At 49.1% G+C, this 24,362-nt stretch overlaps 1 protein-coding gene across 1 annotated transcript; it reads left to right on the top strand.

Moving 5' to 3' along the window:
* Window positions 1-22,991: 22,991 nt before the first annotated feature.
* On the top strand, window positions 22,992-23,816 carry LOC136996375 (olfactory receptor 6C70-like; the record flags this gene model as incomplete). The annotated part of the gene is made up of 1 exon (XM_067317299.1): window positions 22,992-23,816. A coding segment is annotated over one exon (825 nt), but the record flags the coding sequence as incomplete, so codon positions are not given.
* Window positions 23,817-24,362: the final 546 nt, after the last annotated feature.

Here is a 24,362-nt window from a genome sequence, read left to right as displayed (position 1 = left end):
CTTTAGAGCAACTTTCTGAATGGATGTGAGTGGGGCAAGGCTGTACTTCAGGACAGAAGAGGATGTTGCAGTAGTTGAGCTGATCATGCCTTGAGGAAGAGGTGTAATTATGCAATACCTCGTGAAGGCAGTACCTCGCCCACGTTCCGCAGCCTGTGCAAGACTTGAACGAGGGGAATAAAAACCTATAAAAAGGTTCAAGCCAGAACTTGTATGCATCATAATTATCATCCTGTATGCATCGTAATTAATTGAAGCTCTCTCAGGAGCTCCCTTCTTGACTTGTCCTGCTGTTTTTGGTAACAGCTGTGAATACGAAGTTCAGGGGAAATCAGGGGCAATAGATTCACAAATGCAGTTACTTCGCAAGGCTTTACAGTTACTTTGCAAGGCTCTGGCCTATCATATGCCAAAGTCAAGCTGCATATAAGTACCATGTGCTTTTTCTTTTCTTTTTTTTTTTTTAACTTCCCAACAAAGATGGAATTTTGCTCTCCCAAGGAAGAACATGTAATACAGTTTGAAATCAGATGCACGACAAATACACATAACGGGCTGGAAACGTCATAGATCTCACAGTACCTTCTGGGGTAGACTGCACTTGATTTTTGACTTAGTGTGACCTAATCTTGTTTTTGTTATTGCCTTTGAAATGCTTGCAGATGGAAACATGCAGTCTACAGCAGCGATTCCCCATCCTCCGCTGATGATGATGAGCAACATTTTGCCCAGGAATCTACTGAAGAGGAGGAGCAACTGCCTGCCTGTGAAGCATTCTCCTCCCTGCTCTTGCAGAGAGTCTAAATGGTGGCAATACTTAATCCGTTGGCATAATATGTAATTTGTTGGCACTGGTGGCTCTTAACTGGGCTCTCTACCATTGGACTTTTATAATTGATTCTTTAAGAGCAATTGGATTTCTTTGGAGAGGTTAGGCATAAACTCTAAATGTTTTAATGTAAAATTCTACTGCCCCTCTGCTTTACAGTAGGCTATTCAGAAAGAACCCCCCCCCAACAGAAAATGTATAAATAGAGGCAAGGATGGAGTTTCTTTGCCTTCCTTTAACCTAGGACATGGGTTCTGTTGAATTTATCTTTAGGTAAACTGAGGCATCAATACCTTTGCGTGCTTGAAAAACTTCTGCCAATACTGAGCTTTTATAGTAGTAGTAAAAAGCCATTTCTTAAGAATTTTTAAAATGCAGACTATATGTAGATTCAAGGTGGAGGGAATTCCTTGCCATAGTTAAAGGCTTAGTGACTTGTGTGATCAAAGGAAAGTATACTCAAAAAGGGTCCTGGTTTAAAAAGGTGGTTTGGGGTTTTGTCATCTTTGAGTGTTTCCTGTACATGTGACCTTGATTAGTGTATAAGCAGGAGAGGGTTATCTGTTAGAAGTCAATTGTAATCTTTTGCTTGAAAGACCAGGTGTTTCCCTTTATGGGCACAATATCTGAAGATTTAAGAGTGAGCTGTGTATATTCTCTATCATCAGCAAAACTCAATTCACAGCATGATGAAATAGAACTTTAAATTCTTCTCTTTCAATAAGGTTAAAAGTACTGCAAATAAGGAAACCAAAACCTTCAAGTGTTTTGCTGCTTTCTTCATTGACATTCTCTTCTAACAGCAGTAGGTTAGCTTTGCTAGTTGGTATTTAAGTAATATCTGGAAATGCAGAATACCTTTCTCTTCCTCCCACCTTTACCCTTTCTCCTCAGCTATTGCCGGCCAATTCTGGGAGACAAAATCCAATAACTTGCAACTTTTTAAGAAGGCATGAAAGGCTTTGCTATCAAGTCCTGCTTGTCTATCTGGAGATAGATCAGATCCATGGACTAGTGGACTGAGTTTAGTGAACTGTTAAAGATATGAAGTGGAAATGGGAGGAGGCAGAGGGACTGTGGGGAAGCAGCAAAAGTTTGTGGAGAAGCTGCAAGGCTTTAGATAGCAGGACAGCATGAGTCATGATATTTGATGATGTCATTTGAAGGAACTGCAAGAAAGGCTTCAGGTAGAGCCTCAAAGATGTCAATGTTTGAGGTAGTGCTACTTGGGCTGAAGGGCTTTGAACTCTTTGAGGAGGCCTGCGTTAATTGTTATATCCTAAATCCGTTTTTTTCTCATCCTCTTTGGAAAGATAAGGTGGAACCTTTGCACCTTGGCTCCTGGACATCAGAGAGCGACATTGCTTCCCCCATCCTGAGGAAATGGAGGACTGTTTCCAGGGCCAGCACTGACCCCTGACCTGGGGGCTTAGCCCTCAACTACTGGAGCCTTCTGTGAGAAAAGGGACCCGCTTTGATGCCAGAAACTCTTGACATGCTGGAATTTCAGTATTCAGTTTTAGAAGGGATTTACCAACAGTATCCAAGTTAAGCACTTGCAAAGCCTTTGATGGTAAATGCATCCAGTTAGGGTTTTTGTTTCCATATTCAGGAAGACATCACCAGCTGGAGAGTAACCTGTTTCATCTTTTAAACACCTTCCTTTAAGGCCAACTCTCAGAAGCCTGGAAAGTGAAGGCTGTACTCCTCCTGAAGTCTGCTGATGGAAATGGAGGTAGTTGTCTTCCTAAAGTCGCTGAAACACAAGATAGGATTTAGCTTTGTAATTTTTCAAGCTTTGGCCTTCATGAAGCAAGAGCTGACACTGTAGTTAAGGCGTTAAAATGTTCAGTCGATTTCTCTGCTGAACAATGTAACACCTCTACTTTGCAGTGGCAGACTGTGGGAAGGTATGCTTTTAGTGAACCCATCTTGATTGCCTTTTACATTGCACTCATTGCATACACTGGGCGCAGGATATAAATAGCCATCTCAAAGTCACCGGAATGATTCTCCTAGGCAAACTTACACTTACAGATCTGTCTAATAAGCCTGTGTGTGTGAGAACGTGGGGAAGACTGGGTCCAAGTGAATCTCTTGCCTCAGAAAACAGTTGAGACAGATGTTTCCAGTCTTGTTTTCTGCCTAAGCTAATTACAAGAGCTTCAGGTAGGGTGCCCTCATGATAACGGTATCCAGTTGCTTGGGAAAGCACAGCATTCAGGTGCTTCAAGGACACATAAATGAAAATGAAACTGGAAAAGGAAAATTAAATGCAACTTGAAAATGTACATATCCATCCATCTGAAGTTGCAAGCAAAAAACCTAGTGCATATGCTGGACTGTTCTATAATAATGTGGTAATGTGGCTTCCCAGGAGACTCCAACAGCCTCCCACCTTACGTGGACATGTGGAACATAAATGAGAGTTGGTGCTGTCCTCTGGGCTTACTGTGTGCTGGTGAAAAGGAAGTTTGTATGAGAATATTGAGCCATGTAGAATGGGCGGCTGTGTAACTAATAATTATGTATCTATGCAAACTAACACATGTAAACACATGAAACAGGATGTAAAATGTCAACTGATGAAAACTGTATCAAGCAGATAGTACCTAGAGACAAAGTGTCAGAACACACCTACCAAGACAAACCAATTACTTAATAATAGGGTATAATTTCTACTCTGATTAAATTACAGACCTAGCTACACAGACAGAAATGGACCTTAACCTCTGCATGACTTCAGAGCTACTGAGGTGTAAGGTCACTCCTAAGAAGCCTCACAGCTCAATTCATGTGGGGGTGTGCTTGAGAAAAGAAGACAAGCCCTTCAGCAAGGCGGATGAGCCTGGGTGCACTGCTGCACCCCTGGAACTGCTGAGTTTTCAGGTGAGGATGAGCTTGTGCCCAAGTCAGTCTGGAGCACAAGCAGCATGACATAGACAGAAAAGCTGAGGGCAGGCACTATCCTATTCACCTGGTTATGAATCGTAATTTCAAAGTTCATTTTCTAAGAGGTGACAACTTTCAGCTTTCAACCTGTCTGAAGGGCTCCCCAGCTCACAGCCTGCTGTCTCATTTCCAGAGGCTCCTTCAGACCAGCTTACTTGCTTGGGAAGAGCACAAGCCATTGCCTGCAGGTGGTACCTCAAGCACGTAAGCAGACAAGCCTCTACCTCATGAACAAAGTGGCAAGCATCCTTTCACAGGATGCATATCTCTGTGCGTCTGATCAGATGATCAACACTCACGCAGTTCTGGTCCCCAGGTGGAAAGCACTAGCAGTGTATGTGGGCACTCACTAGACATTATTGGTAGGTGACCACAGAGGGAGCCATCACATAACCCAAATGGAGATAATCCCTTTATGTGACAGATGAGCATCCAACCATGTAACATGTCTTTCCACACTTCCATGGCTCTCAAATGCTTCTGCTGAAGGTCCAGATGCTGTAATACAAGGATGCCAAGCAACAACATAGATTTCCTGCCTAAAAGTAAAAAGGAACAAAACAGCACTAGGTCTATTTGTGCTTTATCCTTCTCATTAAGAAAAAGAGGCAGATGTAGAAATAGAAGTGTTCTGAGAGTGGAAATGCTTTTAGTGCCTACAGTGCAGCATTACAGGCTGTGGGATTGGTTATGTTTGGTAAATGTACCCAGCTAAAGGAGATGTTGCGTTAATTGCCAAGTGTATTATAACTGTTCCTCTTCAGTACAACGAGAGAAAAGAAACACATTTCTTGCCGCAAATAAACTTTAGTTTCATTACACCATTATAAAAAAAAAAGGCTAGAAAAAGTGCATGACCTGCAGTCAGGCTGATGCAGAGCCGTCTCCTGGGAGCTACAGAGTCTTACAAGACGATGAGAACCACAGTCTGAATCGCACTAAGACTAGCAGGAGTCCTTGCCGTGGAGAGAGGTTTATGAGCAGCATCCTCCAGCTCTCTGAGCTGCCAGCAACATCCTGACTTTTCATTTGGAGTGGAAAATATCATCATGCACAACATCCTTATTTGATGTCATTCAGTCAAAAAGAAATGTGGATATTAAGGCAGAAATAACAGGAAGCACATTAAAACCAGGCCACCTCCTTACCGTGAATTCCACCTACCTCACTTGAGTCAATTAATCCTATGAGATTAAAGAGGGAAAAAGATACCTGCGTGTATCTTTCTTCAGGGGATGTGGTGCTAAAACCCAGAGCTGACAGGCCCAGGGTATGAGCTGCAAGCTTTTCCCGAGCACGTATTCCTGCAAGCTCCAAGGGAGACCTTTGCCTGTATCCTGGCTCTCCAGATATTTTGTACCCTGGCCTGTACTATGGTGGCTGGCAAGAAGCATTTCTAGAAGAATATTTATCAAGCAAGAATTTTAAAAATAAAGTGACCAAGGAAGACAAAAATGTTAACGGTCTTCTCTTTTCTTCCCCCTCGCCACCACTTGTTGTTGTTGTTGTTGTTAATACTCTCCATCCTCCAGCAAGGAATAAGCTGTTCGGTGATCAGGACGACTACCAAAGCCTGTTTCCTTGCTGGCTCGTACTATACCTCCCCTAAGCAATGCTGCCGCTCCCCACCATGTCTGCTGGTCCCCACCATGTTGGCTGGGCAAGTGATGGTTCTCCCATCACACATGGGCACTGGCCAGCCAAATGCACGCAGGGCAAGTGGTCAGTTAGCTGATATGGGGGAGAATTACAGCCTTCTCTCTCAGCACACACCCGACAGGTTCTCTTCACCACCCAGACACTAATTTTCATGATGCCAGGACTTCAAAAACATTTCGATCTCTACATTTGTCATGTTCAGCTGGAATTGGTCAACAGTTATCAAAGAAGGTGGGAAGGGAGAAATGAGCAGAATAACATTTTTAGAAAAAGAAGGGCATTGAAACACAGGAGCTGCATCTAAAGAACTGCAGATTGGATGGGTGAAGTTACAGCATTACCATAAGTGCATGTAAGATACTTATTTTGTTCAGCCATTCCACTGGTTTCATCTTTCCTTGCGTGTTGATTACTAATACAGACTGCAAATAAACTTTCTAGCTCTCCTGCTTTAGTATTAGGAAATACATTTGTGGACAGCATTTCTTTTTGCCACCACAGCACTGCAGTACCTTTATCGGCTCAAGTCAAAGTTACTAGCGCCATAACTGAGTTCAGTAGGTCAGAGGCTTTCCTGACCAGCACAGTAACGGAACTGGAGAGAAATGATTGACCCAACTGGGACAACCCAATCTCACTTTTCAGCTGAGGGTTTAAATGACTTCCACATTGAAATATCAAAAAGTTTACATAAATTTAGAGGCTTAAAGGTAACGAATGCTGACATTGTTTCAAGTTTTTTCTTATGCTCTTTTAACAAACTCTTTCTCAATTTTGTTCCCGCTACATAATTCATTGCTGTTTTAACAATCCTAGAAAGGCAGAGATGGCAACACAAACTCTTTTTTTTTTTTTTTTAATCTAAAAGGATAGACAACACATTTCTTTGGTCTTGAGTCACTGAACGAATACTATGGATTAAATCAACGTGTCCTCATAGTCCCTAAGTAGTCCATATCCCTCACTTGCACTAGTCCACCTTCTCAATTAGTGCTGAAATACATTCTCTTGCTTTTCTTGATTTAATGGGAGCACACTATATTCTGAAGTCTTCATCCTACCACATAGCAAAAGAGACTGTACAAGTCTCTGCAAAGCTCTCCTAAATATCATGATTTGCCTCAGTAGATTTCTCCAGTGCTGAAAACGCCTGTTCTCCTAAGAATAAAAGTAGATGATGATCAGGAATGCATTCTGTAGTTCCTAAACACCTGCACAATATATATAATATATATGTGTATATACATATGTGTGTGTGTGTGTATATTTATATATACATCTATATACACATGTGTATATATACATATTTCATGACAGAGCACCTGTGTAGAAGAACAGAGTCACCACACAACTGCATGACCTGTGTTTTCATAGGTCTTTTGTACAGGCTGATAAATACTTGTTTTTAAATGCAACAGCAGGCTCTTTCTTTTGGCGTGCAAAATATCCCAGACAAAGCAACCAAATCCCTGCTTGTGTGAACTCGATGATGAGTCCGTTCAGTGGACTCCAGGCACCCTGCTGGATCCACAGCAGCGGGAGCCCGGCACAAGCCCCCTGCCCAGCACAGCCGGGGGCAGCTCAGGCCTCCCTGGAGAGCCCCAGCCCAGCAGGGACCAGCTATGCAAGGCCAGCGCCTTTCTGGCCTGTTGTCTTCAGAGACAGCAGCGTCCTCACAAGCCATTTCACAGCCCTGTTGCTGCTGCTCAGCTGCTCAGGCCAAAGTGACCTCACAGCTGCTTTGCTGGCGCTGCTCCTGCTGCTGGCCGATCCGGTGCACAGGCAGCAGTGACCTCACAGTCTGCACTGAAGCCATCAACCTGCTTCTGGCCTGTCAGCAGCAGAGACAGAGGGGACTTTACAAGAAACCACAGCAACCGAGAGCCTGCTGATGGCAGACAGTCTACAGAGAAGGAAGTGACCTCACAATCAGCATCAGAACCATGTGCCTGCTGCTGGCCTATCAGGTACTGAGGCAGCAGTGACCTCACAATCAACATCCCAGCATTAAGCCTGTTTCTGGCCTATCAGCAGCAGAGACTGAAGTGACATCAGAAGAACCTACATGAGCCAAGGGCCCCCTGTTGACCTATCAGCTCCAGGGAATAAGTGACCTCACAGTCAGCATTGAAGCCATGTGCCTGCTGCTGGCCTATCAGGTGCTGAGGCAGCAGTGACCTTACAGGCCCATAGCTGAGCATGCGCCTAGCACTGGCCTATCATTTCCTCAGGCAGAAGGGACCCCACAAGCACAAACGCCAGTCATCTCCCTGCTGCTGGTCTGCCATGTTCTCACACACAAGTGTCCCTGTCATTGGCTCCCAGGAACATGGGAAAGGCTGTTCTCTGGCATTTGCTTGTTTCTGCAGTGGCTTCCCAGCAGCTGGGAGAGGCCTAGGAGGTTGCAGGGCCCTGGCCCCAGGCCTGTGCCAGCACCTTCACCTCGTGAGTCACGGAACCTGTCCCACCTCCCCTCAGTCCTCTCGGCAGCCAGCGCCTCTCCAACAGGGTACCAAGAACCTGAGGTCTCCTTGCCCACCCAGAGGGCATGGTGCTGATGGACTCCCATAAGCACTGCCAGCTGCTTGTCCCCAAGCGCCTGGCCTGGGAAGCATTTATGGGAGGGGGCTGGTCAGTTATCACAGCCACAGGCAATGCAGTTCCATGAGGATCCCTCCAGGCCTGTTCTTCCAGCACTTCCTCGAATGACATGCTTGGGAAGATCAGGAAGGGCCAGGTCCCCACCTGTGCCTGTCCAGCTGGCAGTGGGGAGAATCTGGCCACTGTTGCCATAGCTCTGCCACTCCATGTGTCCAGGCTGGCTGCAGCCAGTGAGCCCCTTCGTCCCCACAGCCTGGGACAGAAAAGGAGACAATTGCAGAGAAAGCCACGCAGCCAGCGGGCACTGGCCCCAGGGCCTCTTTTCCTCCCTGAGCCCAGGGCAGGTGGTGGTGAGCAGAGGCATTTCTGTGCCTGCCCTGAGCTGGCACCCTCCCACCTGCAGTCCATTTTCCTGGACTGGAGAATAGTGTGGACACATGGACAGTTACACTGCAGAGCTGGTCACTTGGGGACTTGGTTTAGTTCAACAGAATGAAATCTGAGTGTAGCATCAGGACTGGCAGGCACTGGTGCCTTCCCAGCCGGTCCGGGAGCTGAAACTTCTCCCCAGTGCTAAGGAGCTAAAGAGAAAGTTTTAGGTGCAGGGAGAAAGGCAGAGAAATACAGTGGGGCTCGTTCAGGCCAGATGTTATGGGATCTGCTTCTGGGGGCATTTCAATGGTGGCTGTGATGTGACTCGGGTCACTTGTGAGTCACACATTGGAGTCATCTTGTAGTCTTCAGCCACCCAGGACTTCAAGATCCCAGACTGAAAGCTTTGTTTGAGTGCCCAGCAAATCCCCCTTGGCTCAAATCCTGCTGCTCTCCATTCCAGGAGTGTCAGGAAAAAAAAAAAAAACCCTCCTTCCACCAAGTGCTGCTGGTCACGGAAGAAACAGCCTTTCCAGAGAGGGGGTAAAATCCACCTGTATTTGGAAATATTTACTGGTGAGACTCCTGGCCTGCATTCGCCCTCTTCTGATTTGTTTCTACTTTCTTCCTCCACCTTTCCCACAGAAATTTATTTGACACTGTGTGGTGTTTCTTCAGCCCATGTTAGGAGCAATCAGAGGAGAACGTATCCAGCCCTGTGGCTCAAGGATTGGGATCCTTGGCACCTCGGGTCCAGGCCTTTCCTGTGAGCTTTCACACGCACACACTTACTTTTTCAGTGGGCTCCCCAGGCTGTCCAGATTATCGGCATGTTGTTTCCCTGAACTCAGGTCTTTCTCCACAGTTCTGATCTACTATGCAAGGGAAAAATGAGAGTGCATTGTAGACTGAGGAGCGACCACAAGAAGCATCACTGGAAGCACAGAAGGCATTAAGTAGTTTATAGTCACCCGCAGGACATTCAGCCTCATCTTTTCTCTTTCAAACCAAACTCAGGCTTCATCCCACAGCCACCGGAGCCAATGGAAACAGGGGTTTTGACTCCCCCTCCCCCCCCCCCCCCCAAAAAAATTGGTGTGCTTGAGCATTTGTTCTAAGGCTTTAATTGAAAAGTTAGACTTGCAAAAACATGTTCTGTCACCAGCAATGATAATCCTGTCCATGCTGTTAGAGGCAGAGTAAATAAGAAGTTGCTTTGGAGGTCTCACCCCTGGGCAAGTCTGAGTACATCTGGCTCCAGCCACTTGGCAACAGGCTGAAATGCCTTTTTTCTGATTGTTTTAAAATGTTTCCAGTACCTGGGCACTCTGTTGATCATACCACTCTCTCCAAGATTGGTAGTCATGGAAGAGCATGTCAAAGGCCTTCCTAAATCCAAGGTATACAGCATGCACTGCACTCCCCTTGTCCCCACAGCCAGTCATCCCATCACAGAAAGCAGTCAGGTTGGTCAGGCACAATTTGCCTTCGATGACTTCACTCTGGCTGTTCCCAATCCCTTCATGTGACTGGAACCAGCTTCCAGGAAGATTTTCTTTCCAGGCATTGAGGTGACGCTGATCAGCCCATCACTCCCCAGATCCTCTTTTCTCTCCTTCTTGAAGATGGATGCAATGTTTGCGAGGGAGGTGGGGATGCTGGTGGGCCAGGCAACAGCTATGGTGCTGTGCCAGCTCCTGCTGCACCGCTGGTCCCTGCAGTGTGGGGAGAGGGGCGGGGGACAAGGCAGCACGGGGGTGGCAGCAGGTCGGCAGGGGCAGGGGGCAGTAGGGGCTGCAGTGAGGGGTCGTGGCCGGCGTTTCTGCAGTGCAGCAGCTGTCGTGTTCACCTCACATGCAAAAGTCCTGCACTGACCCCAGGCAGAAACAGGCCATTTCCCTGGAGCCTGTGCCACCCTCCCAGCAGGACAAGGACATATGAGGAGGGCGCTCTGCCTGTCCTGGTGCTCAGGGCAGCTCCCCGAGACTGGCACAGCTTTGCTTGAGGGACCTCTTTCTCCTTGGCCTCTGCTTTGGCATGGCTGGCGCAAGGACAAGAGCTTGTCAGGCAGGGTTGGGAGAGCTCTTGTGGGATTTTCTCTTTTGCAGTGGATCAGTGAGGAGCATTGTGGCTCCCATCTGCGTCCCGTCCTGTGCCCGCTCAACCTTCCTGCCCCACATATGGCCCATGGCCTGACTGGGTAGGCACCGCATAGGACAAGGTGCATTCTGGGTTGGGGAAATGTCCCCCCAGCACAGTCCCCATGATGGGGCCCTCGGTGCCCCATCCCTCCACAGCCCTCCTGCTCTGGCAGCCTCCCCCAGCACCCGGTGCCTGCCCAGCCCCGGCCGTATCCCAGGCAGGGGGAGCACACTACCATCCTCTGGGGTCTGCTGGGGTCTGGGTCGGGAGAGAGGTCGGGCAGGGCTGGCTGTTCCCCTCGATACAGGCCCTGAGCCCAGCAGGACACAGCTGGCCATGCAGCAAAACTCACCATAAACCTGGGGTGCGTAGCCAGTGCTGGAAATGGCCAATGTGAGAAGCTGGTCTGTGAGGAATGTCCTGGGGCACCTTCCCAGCCGGTCCACACAACCAAAGGCACAGACTGGGCTCCTCTCTTCTGTGCCTGGCATGTCTTGGTTCCCCTCCACAAGACCTGGCTCTGCACCACAAACTCACTGGTGTGTGTCCTCACCCTGCCTGTTCACACAGCTTAGCTAATATTGGCATTTTCCTCTCCTGGGCACTTTCCAGCCCAGAACAGCCCCTCCCTGGCTCTCCCCACCTCCCCTGCCCTCTGCCCAGCCCACCCAGCACAGCACCGCAGCAGTGCCCAATGCAGGGTGCTGCAGAGCTCTGGGCACTCGCACCATAACCCAAGCCGCACTGTGGGCACAGCAGCTCCAGGGTGCGGGGATGTGTGTCAGCTGCCCCATCAGCCTCCAAGCTGGAACTGGCCCCAGTGGCACAAGGAGACAGAGGACAGTGACACTCTCTGCCCCTTGGTCTTGCGTCCAGGAGATTCCCTACCCCCAGACTGCCTGCAGCCCCCCGTGCCACTTGTCTCTCCAGGACAGCACAAGAGTCGCTGCCCCGGGGCTCCTCAGGCAGCTCCTGCTGCCCCAGGGACACAGCAGCCTGCCCTTAGTTGACATGCAGAGAAACAGATTTATGTTTCTGCTTTTTCCTCCTTGGAAGCACACAACTGCTCCTTTCCTCTTCTCCAGGGATGTCCCTGCTCCCTGGAGAGCCATTCCCCATGGTGAGTGCATCAGTGCTGGCCTGCCGGCCGTTCCTGGACCCTCCCCTGTGCTTCCCAGGGGGCCCTGAACTGTGGTGCTGCTCTGCAGAGCGAGCAGGCTGTGGGGCCCCAGGGCCCTGAGGTGACTCCCCACTGGCCATAGTGGTCGGGGTGGGGAGCAGACCCAGCTGGATGAGCATCATTGCACATGACAAGCCCCTAGCAAGGGGTTTGTGGCTGTGGATGATGCTCTGAGCAATCACAGGGCATTTCAAATGGCTCAGGCTGTGTTCGGGTGTGTTCCTAGATCCAGACCACGGTTTTTGTGAGAGCTGAATCCAGCCCTCATTCCCTAACACATCACTCCATGAGCTCATTGCTTTGAGCCCACAGAGAGCTCTGGAAAAGGCCCTTTCAGGGTGGAAGTCCTTGAGCGCATTCCTGGCTCCAGCTTTGGAAGGAGAAACCATCTTTCAAGCACAGCATTGAGGAAATCCCCTTTTATTAGAGAGATGCCAGCTCTGACACAGTGATAGAAACATTCACAGAAGGCCTCTGGGTCAGAAAGATAGGGTTAACACCTCTGGAGAAGTGGGATGAAATCAAATGCCTCTGCACAAACATCATCATTATCACAGCGAGAATGTCCAAAGCACAGGTGCTATCTGAGAGAAATTAAAAATTGCTTGTGAAGAGGGATGGGCAGCTTATTGATGCTGATCTTTTACCAAATGAATCAGTTCCTTCAGCACCTCCTTGAGCTCCTTGTTCCTCATGCTGTAGCTGAGAGGGTTCAGTGCTGGAGACACCACTGCATAAAGAAAAGCCACCACCAGATCCAGAGCTGGGGGGGGAGATGGAGGGGGGCTTCAGGTAGGCAAACGTGCCCATGCTGATGAACAAGGAGACCACGGCCAGGTGAGGGAGGCACGTGGAAAAGGCTTTGTGCCGGCCCTGCTCAGAGGGGATCCTCAGCACAGCAGTGAAGATCTGCACGTAGGACAGCACAATGAAAATGAAACATCCCAAAGCCAAACAAATACTAAGCACAAGAATCACAGCTTTTCTGAGGTAGGAGTCTGAGCAGGAGAGTTTGAGGATCTGAAGAATTTCACAGAAGAACTGCCCCAGGGCATTGCCTTGGCAGAATGTTACTGAAAATGTGTTAGCGGTGTGAAGCACTGCATTGAGAAAACCGCTGCCCAGGCAGCTGCTGCCATTTTGACACAAGCTCTGGTGTCCATGAGTGTGCTGTAGTGCAGGGGTTTGCAGATGACAACAAAGCGATCATAGGCCATGACAGTGAGAAGAGAATACTCAGCCAAAATGAAAAAGGCAAGAAAAAAGACCTGGGCAGCACATCCTGAGTAGAAAATGGCCCTGGCGTTGCTCAGGGAATTGGCCATGGATTTGGGGACGGTGGTGGAGATGGTGCCAAGGTCGAGGAGGGAGAGGTTGAGGAGGAAGAAGTACATGGGGGTGTGGAGGCGGTGGTTGCAGGCAATGGCTGTGATGATTAGGCCATTGCCCAGGAGGGCAGCCAGGTAGATGCCCAGGAAGAGCGAGAAGTGCAAGAGCTGCAGCTTGCGCGTTTCTGTGAACACCAGGAGGAGGAACTCATTGAGGGAGCTTCTGTTGGACATTTGCTCACCCCAGGCATGAGGGACTGTCCAAGGAGAAAGAAACAGTGACAAGTTAGAGCAGGCTTCTCGGAGCCCAACCCATTCCATTTCTCATAGAAACCCCCCCGTTTCCTCTCTCCTCTCTCTTCGTGCAGCTCCCTTTTTGGGGCTCTGGTTTGCACTGGCTGAGTGTGCCATGCGCAGCAGGGGCCTCTGCCCATGGTCTCCAGAGGAGTCAGTTCTGCTCTGCCGGAGGTGTAAATGGAGGTGTCAAACTGACCCTACTGTGTGGTGGGATTCCTGGGGATGGGTGCCATGAGCTGGGTGAGGGGACTTGGTCCAGTGACCCAGTGGGAATAATCTCTCTTCCCCATAATGAGAGCTGAGTACAGCCCTCATGCCAGCTGTTCCTGAAAGAGAAGATCCTTGTGAGGCATTCATCTCCCCCAGCCTTACCCTCTTGAGCAGAGGTGCCTGTACCTGAATCACTCACACCAGCTCCCACTCCAGCAAGGCAGAGAAACCCTCAAGTGAAGGCAAGGGGTGACCTGATCCTTTCTAGACGTCTCCATTCCAGGGAGATAGACCCTCTCCTCATGCCAATTTACCGTCTGCACCCTTCCTCCAGGCACTGCACAGGGAATGGGAAGTGACTAGCTCTGATGTACACATCCTGCAGCAGATTACATCCACCCCTGATGTGGAAGGGTAGTTCAACATTCTGAAACCCATTTTTTCCAGAAAATGATCTTCAGTGGAGGAGTCTGACCATATATTTATTTAGTTTTTCGATACCTCCATCTCACTGTGGGAGCACAGTGTGTGACGGGGTAGAAAATTTTGCCATTTCAGTTGCTCTCAGCATGAGCACTTGTGCATCCCAAGAGGAAAAAAGGGCTCACTGTGACTTTGTACAGGGTCACGGGACCCGGTCTGTCAGTGAGTTTTTCCCCTCACTGCCCTGTGCTTGCACCTCACCAGCTAAAGGAGAAGCACACTCACAAGATCCTCTGAGAAAGAAAGTGGACTGAGCTGGGAGTGGAGGAGTTCAATTCCACAGTGGAGATTTGCAGATTCTGCTCTTTCAGCCCAGAGGTGGAGAGAGTGATGAAGAGTGTGACAAAGTTTCTCTCTCCCAGGATCAGACCAAGGACTCTCAGATATCACAGAAATGCTACCGGGAAGCTGTGCTCTTCTGGAGGGCAGCTTGCAGCTTGACAGGATACCCAAGAGAAACAGTCACAGGTCCTCTAATGGGACTCTCCTTAAGAGAGAGTCAGCTCATTCCGCAGCCTGATGAAATGCATTGCCAGGAGCCTCACAGGTTGGAAGGGGATTGAGGCTTCTCACTGCCGTGAAGAAAGCACCATGGAGGACCCACAGGGCTGGCGCCTTAACTGCAGCTGAAATGGAAATGGAGCTGTGAGCTCTGGATGAGGGACTGAGACTCATTAACAGTTTCACTGAGCAGTCAAGGGGTCTGCTAGGACCTTCTGAAAGTGCCTTCACCCATCCCTTAGTCTATAGACAACACCAGCTTCCCCTCTGCTGGCCTCATCAGGGTTTGTCTGACCTGCTCCTTAGCACCTGCAAGCATGGAGATGCCTCTGGACAGTGCCCTGCCTGTGGGAGGTCTCTGTAGGGCAGAAGTGGGCACACAGAGGTTGGAATGGGGTCTCTGAGCACCAACCGGGAAAAGACATTGGGACAGAGAAACAGCTCCCAGCAGGGACAGCTCTAGGCAGCAGAGGTGGGCAGTGAAGGAGAGGGAACTGCTAACAGAAACATCATAGGAGGATGGATTTGAGCAAGTCATGGTCAGTCCCTGCAACACCGACGCCTTCCTTGATTTTCTCAGTTTGGCCCTGCAGAAACCTCCCACAGGCAGGGCACTGTCCAGGGACATCCCCACATTTGCAGGTGCTAAGCAGCAGGTCAGACAAACCCTGATGAGGCCAGCAAAGGGGAAGCTGGTGCTATCTATAGACAAAGGGACGGGTGAAGGCACTTTCAGAAGGTCCTAGCAGACCCCTTGACTGCTCAGTGAAACTGTTAATGAGTCTCAGTCCCTTGTCCAAAGCTCACAGCTCCCTTTCCATTTTTCCCTTGCCAGATAGCAGAAAACTGAAAGCACCATCTCAGGAAATTAGCTTCTCTTTCAGGAAAACCCTGCGTTTGCCTTCCTCTTGAAAAGTCCCCTCTGAAGGTCCTGTGCAAGAGCTGGAGCTGTGAGCAGTCCTGACCCACGCAGCACTCTCTCAACAGGAGAATGAACCTGCCCTGCTGGGGGTCCATCCTCCTACCCAGAGCTGCTCCCTGAAGCACTGTGGGGAGTTGTCCAGGCAGGCTGAGCGCTGACCCTTGCAAGTGGCAGAGTCACTGCCCCGGGCACACAGCACCCTGGGGCGCAGGGACACTGCTCTGAATTATAGCCCTGGGCAGACCTGTGTGCACACCCTGGCTTCACCCCCCTGCAGCGTCCCTGGGAGAAGGCAGCTGGATGCCGTGTCCCGGTGATGGTGTGGGAGGGAATCCCTGCTCTGAATGATCTCCTCCTCCTCCTCCACCCTGGAGAAACCAGGAGAGTAACCCCGCCAGGAACCTCAGGAGTGTTGTCCTTCAGCCAGAGACTTACCGTGTAAAGGGCTGTGAAGATTTCTCCCACAAATGAGCTCTGTCTTCCCACTCCAGACTGCCTTTCACATCTCTCGGTCTTGTCTCATCGCATGTCAGAAAGAGCAGGCAGTGCCCGGAGCCCTGCCGCTCTTTGCAGAGGAGCTGCTCCTGGATGCAGCTCTCTCTCGGCAGTGCTGCCCTGTTGCCACGAACTCCCTGCATCCAGGAACCCGGCCCTGCTCAGGAGCTGAGGCCCAGCAGAAGGTGTGATTTTCTCTGTCCCTTGTGCTCCCTGCTCCTGGGAAATATTCACTGAGGCAGACCAAAATAATCATCCATGATCCCTCTCTAAACAATGGAGAGAGACCAGTTAGAGTATTGCAGTTTGTCTCATCAGAGGATGATTGTCTAGGAGAGTTGGAAATGTCCCACTCTAGATGCCCCTATTCCCACCTCTTAGCTAGGCAGGAAACCTCGGCAGGGACAAGATGGGAGTTCATTTTCCCACACTGCAGGTATTGATTCAGATGAGTCAATCTAGGCATCTCCTGCTGGTTTAAAGCCCCTAGGATGGAGCGGGATTCAGATCCCTCCCATGAGCTCTGCAAAAACACTGGAGGTGGGATCCTCCTTGCCAAAGATGAAGTGAGCACAACAGAGATGTCTGCATGCGAGCTCCTTGGCTACACTCCCATTATAATCAGTGGAGATGAAGGGTGGGAGTCAGCTGGTCACCCACTAACACTTGGTGAAATTTTAAGAGACAGAGGTGGTCCAAGGCGTGTTCCAGTGTCTGCTTGCTCTGATGGCGCAACTCTGAGACCTCTATCCTTCTAGAGCATCAGGTGGGGGCCAGGTGGGGAATTTCCTTGGTCATCTGAACAGTAGAAGCCTCACAGTGCTAGATGTCCCCTCACTCTGAAGCTGAGAAACATGCAGATCCCTCCATTATAAACAGCTGATGTATTTCAGTGCAGACACTCGATTCAGTGATGTATATTAGGCCTGCAGTGCCCTGTCCAATGCCTGGGGTGTCCAGCACAACCCCATGTTTCTAGCAGATCCAGCATGGGACCTAGAGGAAAACCATGCCCTTTTGGAGTGTTTGCTCAGGAGGTGTCCCAGGGCACCTTGGGTTTCCTACCTGTGCCTGAATAACTGAATCCCACCACTGCATTTGGGCAAAGTCTGAACCATCAACATCCAAGCATGCTGCATAGATGGGAGGCACATCACACCAAGGCCTCCACTCATGTCGCTGCAGGCTGTCCCAGCTCAGGGACTTCTTCATTGGCACCTTGTCCTGCCTGGAGATTGGTTCACCTCTGTCACAGGCCTCAAGGTGCTGCAGATTCAGCTTGGGCAGCAACCCCCTCTCCTGCCATTCCTGCACAGCCCAGCCCTGTTTCGCCATGGCCTTGGGTACTAGACAGTTTGCCATCTCAGTGGGAACCTCCTTTCACCACTACATTGCCACCTGCTATCTATGCCAGCATGTCTCTGCTCTGAAGTAGAGCCATTGCACACACAGTGTCCTTGGCCCTTGGTCACAGGTTTCCCCATGACCAATCTTGGCTTTGTGCTACAGCTGAGGCTCTACAGCCCAAACAGACACAAGTGCATGCAGCCTGGGGCACAGCAGGAGGCACTGGAGACACACAAGCTGTCACAGGGCTGCCACATGGTTGGAATAACTGAGATGTGGTGGGTTCACTCGCACAACTGGAGGGCTGCGATAGAAGGGTACAAGTTCTTCAGGAGAGACCAAGGCAGAGGATGAGGAGGGGGATGCCCTTTGTGTGAAGGCACAGCTCAGATGTATGGAGCTCTTCCATGGGACAGACAAGGGGAGGCAATTCTGAAGGGCAGAGTAGCTCGGGAGAGCCAGCAGGTCTTTAAGGACAGCATCCACCAAGCACAAGAATGGTCCATCCTGATAGTCAGTTAAACTAGTAGACATCTCAGAAGACCAGCTTGGCTGAAGAGGGAACTCATGCCTGAGCTCCAGTGCAATAAGGCAGCATATGGGAATGGGAAGGAGGGAGAAACTGCAAAGGAGCAATTCAGAAATATTGTCCAGTGAAGTAGGGATGGTGTTAGGGAAGCCAAAGCTCCCGTGGGATTGACACTTGCAGGGATGTCAAGAGCATGAAGAAGAGCTGCTACTGCTTCAGCTGCAGTAAAAGAATGCAAAGGAAAATGTGGGCTCACTGCTGAACGGGGCAGGGAATCTAGTAGTAGCAGATGTAGATAGGTCTGAGGCACTCAATGCATTCTTGGCTTCAGTCTTCACCAAGAAGGTCTCTTGGGTCGTAGCACCTAGAGTCAGAACTCCAGAGGGGAAAAGTGACCAGCAGTGGATGAGGTCTGAGTGAGGGATTACTTGCAAGAACTCAGCCCATACAAGTCTAAGGGACTGGATGGGTGGCATCAGAGGGTGTTGAGAAAGCTGGCTGCTGTCGTAGCAAGGCTGCTCTCTGTTATTTTTGAAAGGTTGTGGAGATGAGGGGAGGTCCCAGTGAGCTGAAAAAGGGCTGTTGTGCCCATCCTCAGAAAAGGCCACAAGGACAACCCGGGGAGCTACAGGCTGTTCAACCTCACTTTGGTGAGCAACGTGTCATGGAGCAAATGCTCTCGGACCATAGTTCTGGGCTCATGCAGGGTGTCCCTGCTCCAGCGCAGGTTGCCTTCAGGCCACATTATCTCAGAGGTGTACCCTCTGGGAATGGAGCGCCTCCTTCCAAGGGCCTCTCGTCCTGCCACGGGGCACCACGGAGAAGATTCTGGCTCCACCTTCTTTACTCCCTCCCGTCAGATACTTATAAACCTTGATAAGAGTCTTTTCTGAGCCTTTTCTTCTCCAGGCTAAACAATTCCAAGTCTCGCAGACTTTCCGCATGTGAGACATGCTCCAGTCCCTTAATCATCTTTGTGGCCCTTTGCTGGACTTGCTCCAATATGTCCACGTGTCTCCTGTACTGGGGAGCCCTGAACTAGACACACCAGTCCAGACGTGGTCTCACCAGTGCTGAGTAGAGGGGGAGGATCACCTCCCTCGACCTGCTGCCAATGCTCTTCCTAAGGTAGCCCAGGATACCATTGGCTTTTGCTGCAAGGGCACATTGCTGGCTCACGGTCAACTTGGTGTTCACCAGGACACCCAGGTCCTTCTCTGCAGAGCTGCTCTCCAGCTGAGCAGCACCCAGGCTGTACTGGTGCATGGGGTCATTCTTCCCCAGGTGAAGGACTTGGCATTTTCCTTTCCTGAACTCCATGAGGTTCCTCTCTGTCCTTTTCTCCAGCCTGTCAAGATCACTCTGAATGGCAGGGCAACCATGTGGTGTATCAGCCACTCCTCCCAGTGCTGTATCATCAGCAAACTTGCTGAGGGTGCACTCCTGAAGCCAAGGGCATGGGACAGAGCTTTGTAAGCTCCTGACAGGGTTCTCCTCCTCCAGGAAATGGTCTTCTGGTTGGGCAGCAAAGTCTTGTCAGAATGCCAATGTCTCTGTAGTTTCCTTCTCCCAAGGGGGACCAGGGAGATGCCATGACTTTCTCTGGGTCAAGCCCCAGCCCCTGCTGCAGAGACACATGGCCTGGAAGACCTTAGAGTCAGCCTCCGGGTACACAGAGCAGCAGGAAGTCAAGCTTCCAGCTTCTGGTTGAAAGCCAGTTCATGTTCATAGCTAACAGGCCTGTTTCCAGGAATCATTTGAAGCACAAGGACAGCAGTTGCCTCAGTGATGAAAGCTTCACACTTGCTCTACAGGCAGTGAACAAAATGAAGAAAACCCTAGCTGATTAGTTCAGTACTGAGCTCCACCTCTTGGTCACTTCCTCGGGTGTCACGGGCCCTCCTCCTGCTCCTCACCCACTTCTGTCTAGTAACAGCTCTCCCAAGCCTCCTCCACTCTTTCTGTCTCCCCATCATGTTCCCTAGAGCCCTTTGGACCCCTTGTTCCCCCTGGTTTGGTCCCATGGGGAAGGAGGGGTCCCAGCATCACTTGTGTGCACCCCTGTGCACCCAGAGCTGTTAGCTGCGGTGGATGGTGCTTCCCCCCACCCAGCAGCACCAGCCCTGACCCCAGGGGATGGCTGTGGTGGTGCCAAATGCTCCCACAACTGGGGTCACATCTGGCACGTTGTTCCAGGTGTGGTTGGAGACTGGCCCAGCAGAGACCCCCACCAGGAACAGCTGCTCTCTGTTCAACCTTGCAATTATAGAAGGATGCTGAGTGTGGATAAAATGCCACCCTGACTGGTGTACATGACCACACTCACTAGAGACAGGTGGATATATTTCATAAGGACAATCACTCATAGCACACATTCTTCAGAATTCCTTCACGCAAACCCTTTGCAAGCAAAGTGCTGTGGTCAAAATGGACCCCAAGATGCAGGAAGACTGGCCAAATGTCTCTGTGCATCAACCCTACATGAGGTGATACATCAGCTGGAAACACAATGACATGGGACATGCTTCCTGAAAGACTGGTGAGGAAATTGAGGGGACACTGGGCTACTCCAGCCACTCCTCTGCACCCCCTGGATGTATTGGAAAATGAAGAAATGGGTTGAAACAAGAAGAGATCTAGAGCCCAGCTTAGACAGAGACAGGGTCCAATAGCCCCTGGGAACACTGGAGTTCAGTAACAAGCCTATGGACAGAGGCTTATGCTCTGCTGGGGCTGTCCACACCGAGCACAGAGAAGGTGGACTAAGAGCCTGCCTGTACTCAGGGAAAGGGAAAGCCTTGCTCAGTGCCACCACGGATGAGATTGCTCTCACTGAACTTAGGTGAACAATTCAGAGGTCAGAAGAGAGGTGCCTAGTCCTAACTTAGATGCATTAAGATGGTAAGAGAGGTCTACATTATGTTGGCAGTTATAATTCTGAACTCTCAGGTTCACACTTCCTTTTGGAGGGGTAGAAGATAGTCAGGTGGCCCTTAGGAACCAATGTCTCACCCCTGAAGAGCTCCCAGAGGTCTGCAATGAAGATGCCTACATGTCAGTCTGTCACTCCAGCCTCCCTCTGCCCTTAGAGAGGAGGAATCTGTTCCTCTCCTTCCCTTTAGAAATCCATTTTGTGAAAAGTTGAATCATGTCCTAAACTCCACTGACTAACCTAAGGCAACCTAAGGTGACTACTTGAACATTTAAAATCTATCCTTTTGATGTCCAACATTAGAAAGACAAGGCAGGGAGTGTGACAGTAGCTCCACAGAAGCTGCTTTCACAGATTACATTTCTTGATAGCACTTTTAAAGATTTGGTGTTTCTCTCTCTTAGGCTGCCTCACAAAATGGATCTACAGTTCTGCAGGGATTAGGTCACCTGGGTACCAGCTATCATTTTAATTAATGTCCTGTCACCCTCTCAGACCGACTCTGCTGAGGAGCATCTCAGGAAAGCACAGAGGACCATGATTCTTCAGGGAATGCCAAAGCACTTTGCATGGTTTTACTTGAAAGGAAAAAGAAAATCAGAGCTTACTTCTGTCTGGCAGCACAGTGCATCAGAACAAACGGCATTAGCAGCTGACTCAAAGAGGCTCTGCAAGAACCTTGAAATGAGACATGCCAGATTGTTCTCTCAAGGTTGTGGGAGGAGAGGGAAGGAGATGATGGTCTGCAGAAATTCTGCTGGCCTTCTATTTCCCCTTGACAGTGTTTCTTGCACATAGATTAATGTAAGTAACTGCTTTGCTGCATTTCACCTCATTTTTCTTTGATTCTTGTTGTTGTTGTTGTTGTTGTTGTTGTTGTTGTTGTTGTTGAGTTCCTAGACTGCCTGCCTGCCTGCCTGCCTGTGACTGTCCCCCTTTGCCTGTGATATTTCTCAGGCAATGAGACCTTGCTGATCAGTCTGCGTCTATGTGCCTGGGTCTCTGCCCCTTCCTCTGCTTCAGCTTGGTGGCCAGGTCCAGCTAAGCAGCACAGAGTAGTCCTGTTCTCTCTTTTGGGCTTATACAAGTTCTGTGAGCAAAAGCGGCAGGATGGAAAGGAGATGGTCTACATAGGGGTAGACTGTCCTGAGAGGACTGCATAGAGAATTCAACATCTTCAAGAGCTCAGGTAATGAATTCAGAACCGACTCCACATGAAACCAAGCTTCGTTTTTTCCAGTGTTCACAGAAGAAAAAAAAAAAAATTCTTTTGGATTTCTGTTTGTTTGTTTGTTATTTGTTTTACAAGATAGGGCGCTTATTTTTTTTATGCCCAACTGATGAAATTCCCTACTTATCTTTTTATCTCCTAGGATTTTCTTTCTCTCTCCTTTGTATTACTTGTATTACTTTTTTATTTTTCCTTCTGATGGCCAGCATGTTTTATCAAAACCATTTCTCAGCAAGAAAGATTGCTGCAACTGAAGAAAAATCTGGTTACAAAGATTTCTGCTCTATAGGGAATAGTTCAAGCTTGGAGGGAAAGACCACAGTTTTAATCATAGAATATATGTCTTCCCTCTTTTTGGCTTTGTCCCTCCTATTACCTTTATTTCCCAGTGGCCTCCTCCTTTATCACCATCCTCTTTCTGCTTTCTCTCCATTCCTTACCTAAACAAAAAGTTAATGTCGCTTTAAAGAGATGTTTTTATCTTTCTCCAGGATGGATTTTCTCTCATCCTAAAATACGGATTTAAGATAGACTAGAGAAAGAATGACTGAGAAATGTCTATTTTTTTCTCCATTGGCTATAAAAGGACACTTGAGTGAGGAGCTCAAATGCAAAAACTTACAAGTTGTTAGTAGTGGATTCCTACTCTAACCTAGAAACTAAGTTTGTTGTTACTGTTTGAAATGGTGTCTCCTTGCTCTATGTTGTTTCTCCTTGCCTCTCCTCTCTTCTCTGTTTTCCTTACAGACTTTTTGTGAGTAACCGCATGCATCTCTTTCATTACACTACATTTCTCTACCTGTCTCCACTTCCTCTAACCTTCTGAGGAATTGTTTCCTCCACTCACCATCTTCTCTTACTCACTGCAGCTCAGTTGCAGATATGTTGAACCATACGACTGTCACAGAGTTCCTTCTCTTGGGCTTCCCCTCCCTCCACCATCAGGAGTACCTAATAGCAATCACTTTCCTGGCTTCCTACCTGGTGATCTTAGTTGGAAACCTGCTGATCGTTGCCCTCATTCTTTCTGACCGAGACCTCCACAGACCTATGTACTTTTTCCTCTGCAACCTCTCCTCTTTGGAGATCTTCATCACTACATCCATCATACCCAAAACAGTAGCAAGCCTGTTGATGGGCAGCAAAGCCATCTCCTACCCAGCTTGCATAACTCAGTGCTACTTCTACTTCCTCTTGGGCAACATTGAGTTTGTCCTTTTCGCTGTCATGTCCTACGACCGTTATGTGGCCATATGCTACCCTCTTCAGTACCCCATGCTCATGAACAGTCAGCTTTGTGTTCAGCTCCTGTTGGGGTCATGGACTGCAGGCTTCCTGGTCACCGTTGTCCCCACTGTCCTGGTTGTCAGGCTGCCCTTCTGCAATGCCAATCGTATTGACCACTTCTTCTGTGACGTTGTGCTTTTGATCAAGTTGTCCTGTGCAGAAACACAGACTTTTGAGCTGGTAAGTTTCATGAACGCTTTCATCATCCTCTTTGGCTCACTGGTCATGACAGCAATGTCCTACCTATACATCATTAACACCATACTAAAGTTGCCCTCAGCTTCATCACGGAACAAGGCATTTTCTACATGCTCCTCTCACTTCACCATTGTCGTCTTGGCCTATAGTAGCTGCATCTTCCTGTATATGCGGCCTTCAAGTCACCACACTTCCTATAACAAAACAGTGGCCCTGCTCAACACAATGGTAATTCCTCTGATGAGCCCCTTTATTTTCAGCCTGAGGAATGAGCAGATGAAGAAGGCTTTCAAGGTGGGCTTGAAGAGAAGTGTGATAATCTCCAGAAAATGTTTTTCCATCTGAGAAGAGATTTTGTAAGTGGAGGGGAAAGGAAGGGGGGGGGGGAATGGAACAAATGATTAGGATTCATTTGCTGAAATTACACCTTTCTTTCTTAGCAGTGTGGAGTTTCATGAAATCACACCAGTTTCTCTCCTGAAACATATCACCATGATAAGACCTAATCCTCAGATAGGGATGCCTTTCAAATGGTCTAAAAACACTTTACAAACCCTGGTGAATACCCTGGTGATGGTGTTTTCTAAGTGTGGAAACTGAGACAGAAAGCAACAAGCTGAGGAGTCCCTCCTTCCTTGGCACACCAAAGTCTCAAGATGGTTCACCTTCCTCCAGTTTGGATGCAGCTTCTCCTTGTCACAAAATATGGTTTGCCTGTTTATTTTGGTGGCAGAACTTTGTTGAACCTCTTTGCCTTTAGAAAGAGACAGAAAACAGGTGGAACAAATAAAAAGAGAACAACAATGGCTTTATTTCTCTGCTAAGTGGCACTTACTTCTCCCCATTAACCTCCTGGTCAGGACAAGA

Source organism: Apteryx mantelli, unplaced genomic scaffold (assembly GCF_036417845.1).
Source record: "Apteryx mantelli isolate bAptMan1 unplaced genomic scaffold, bAptMan1.hap1 HAP1_SCAFFOLD_34, whole genome shotgun sequence".
NCBI classification, from domain to species: domain Eukaryota; kingdom Metazoa; phylum Chordata; class Aves; order Apterygiformes; family Apterygidae; genus Apteryx; species Apteryx mantelli.
Note: the sequence above shows the minus strand (reverse complement) of the source record. Positions and strands in the feature narration are given on the sequence as shown.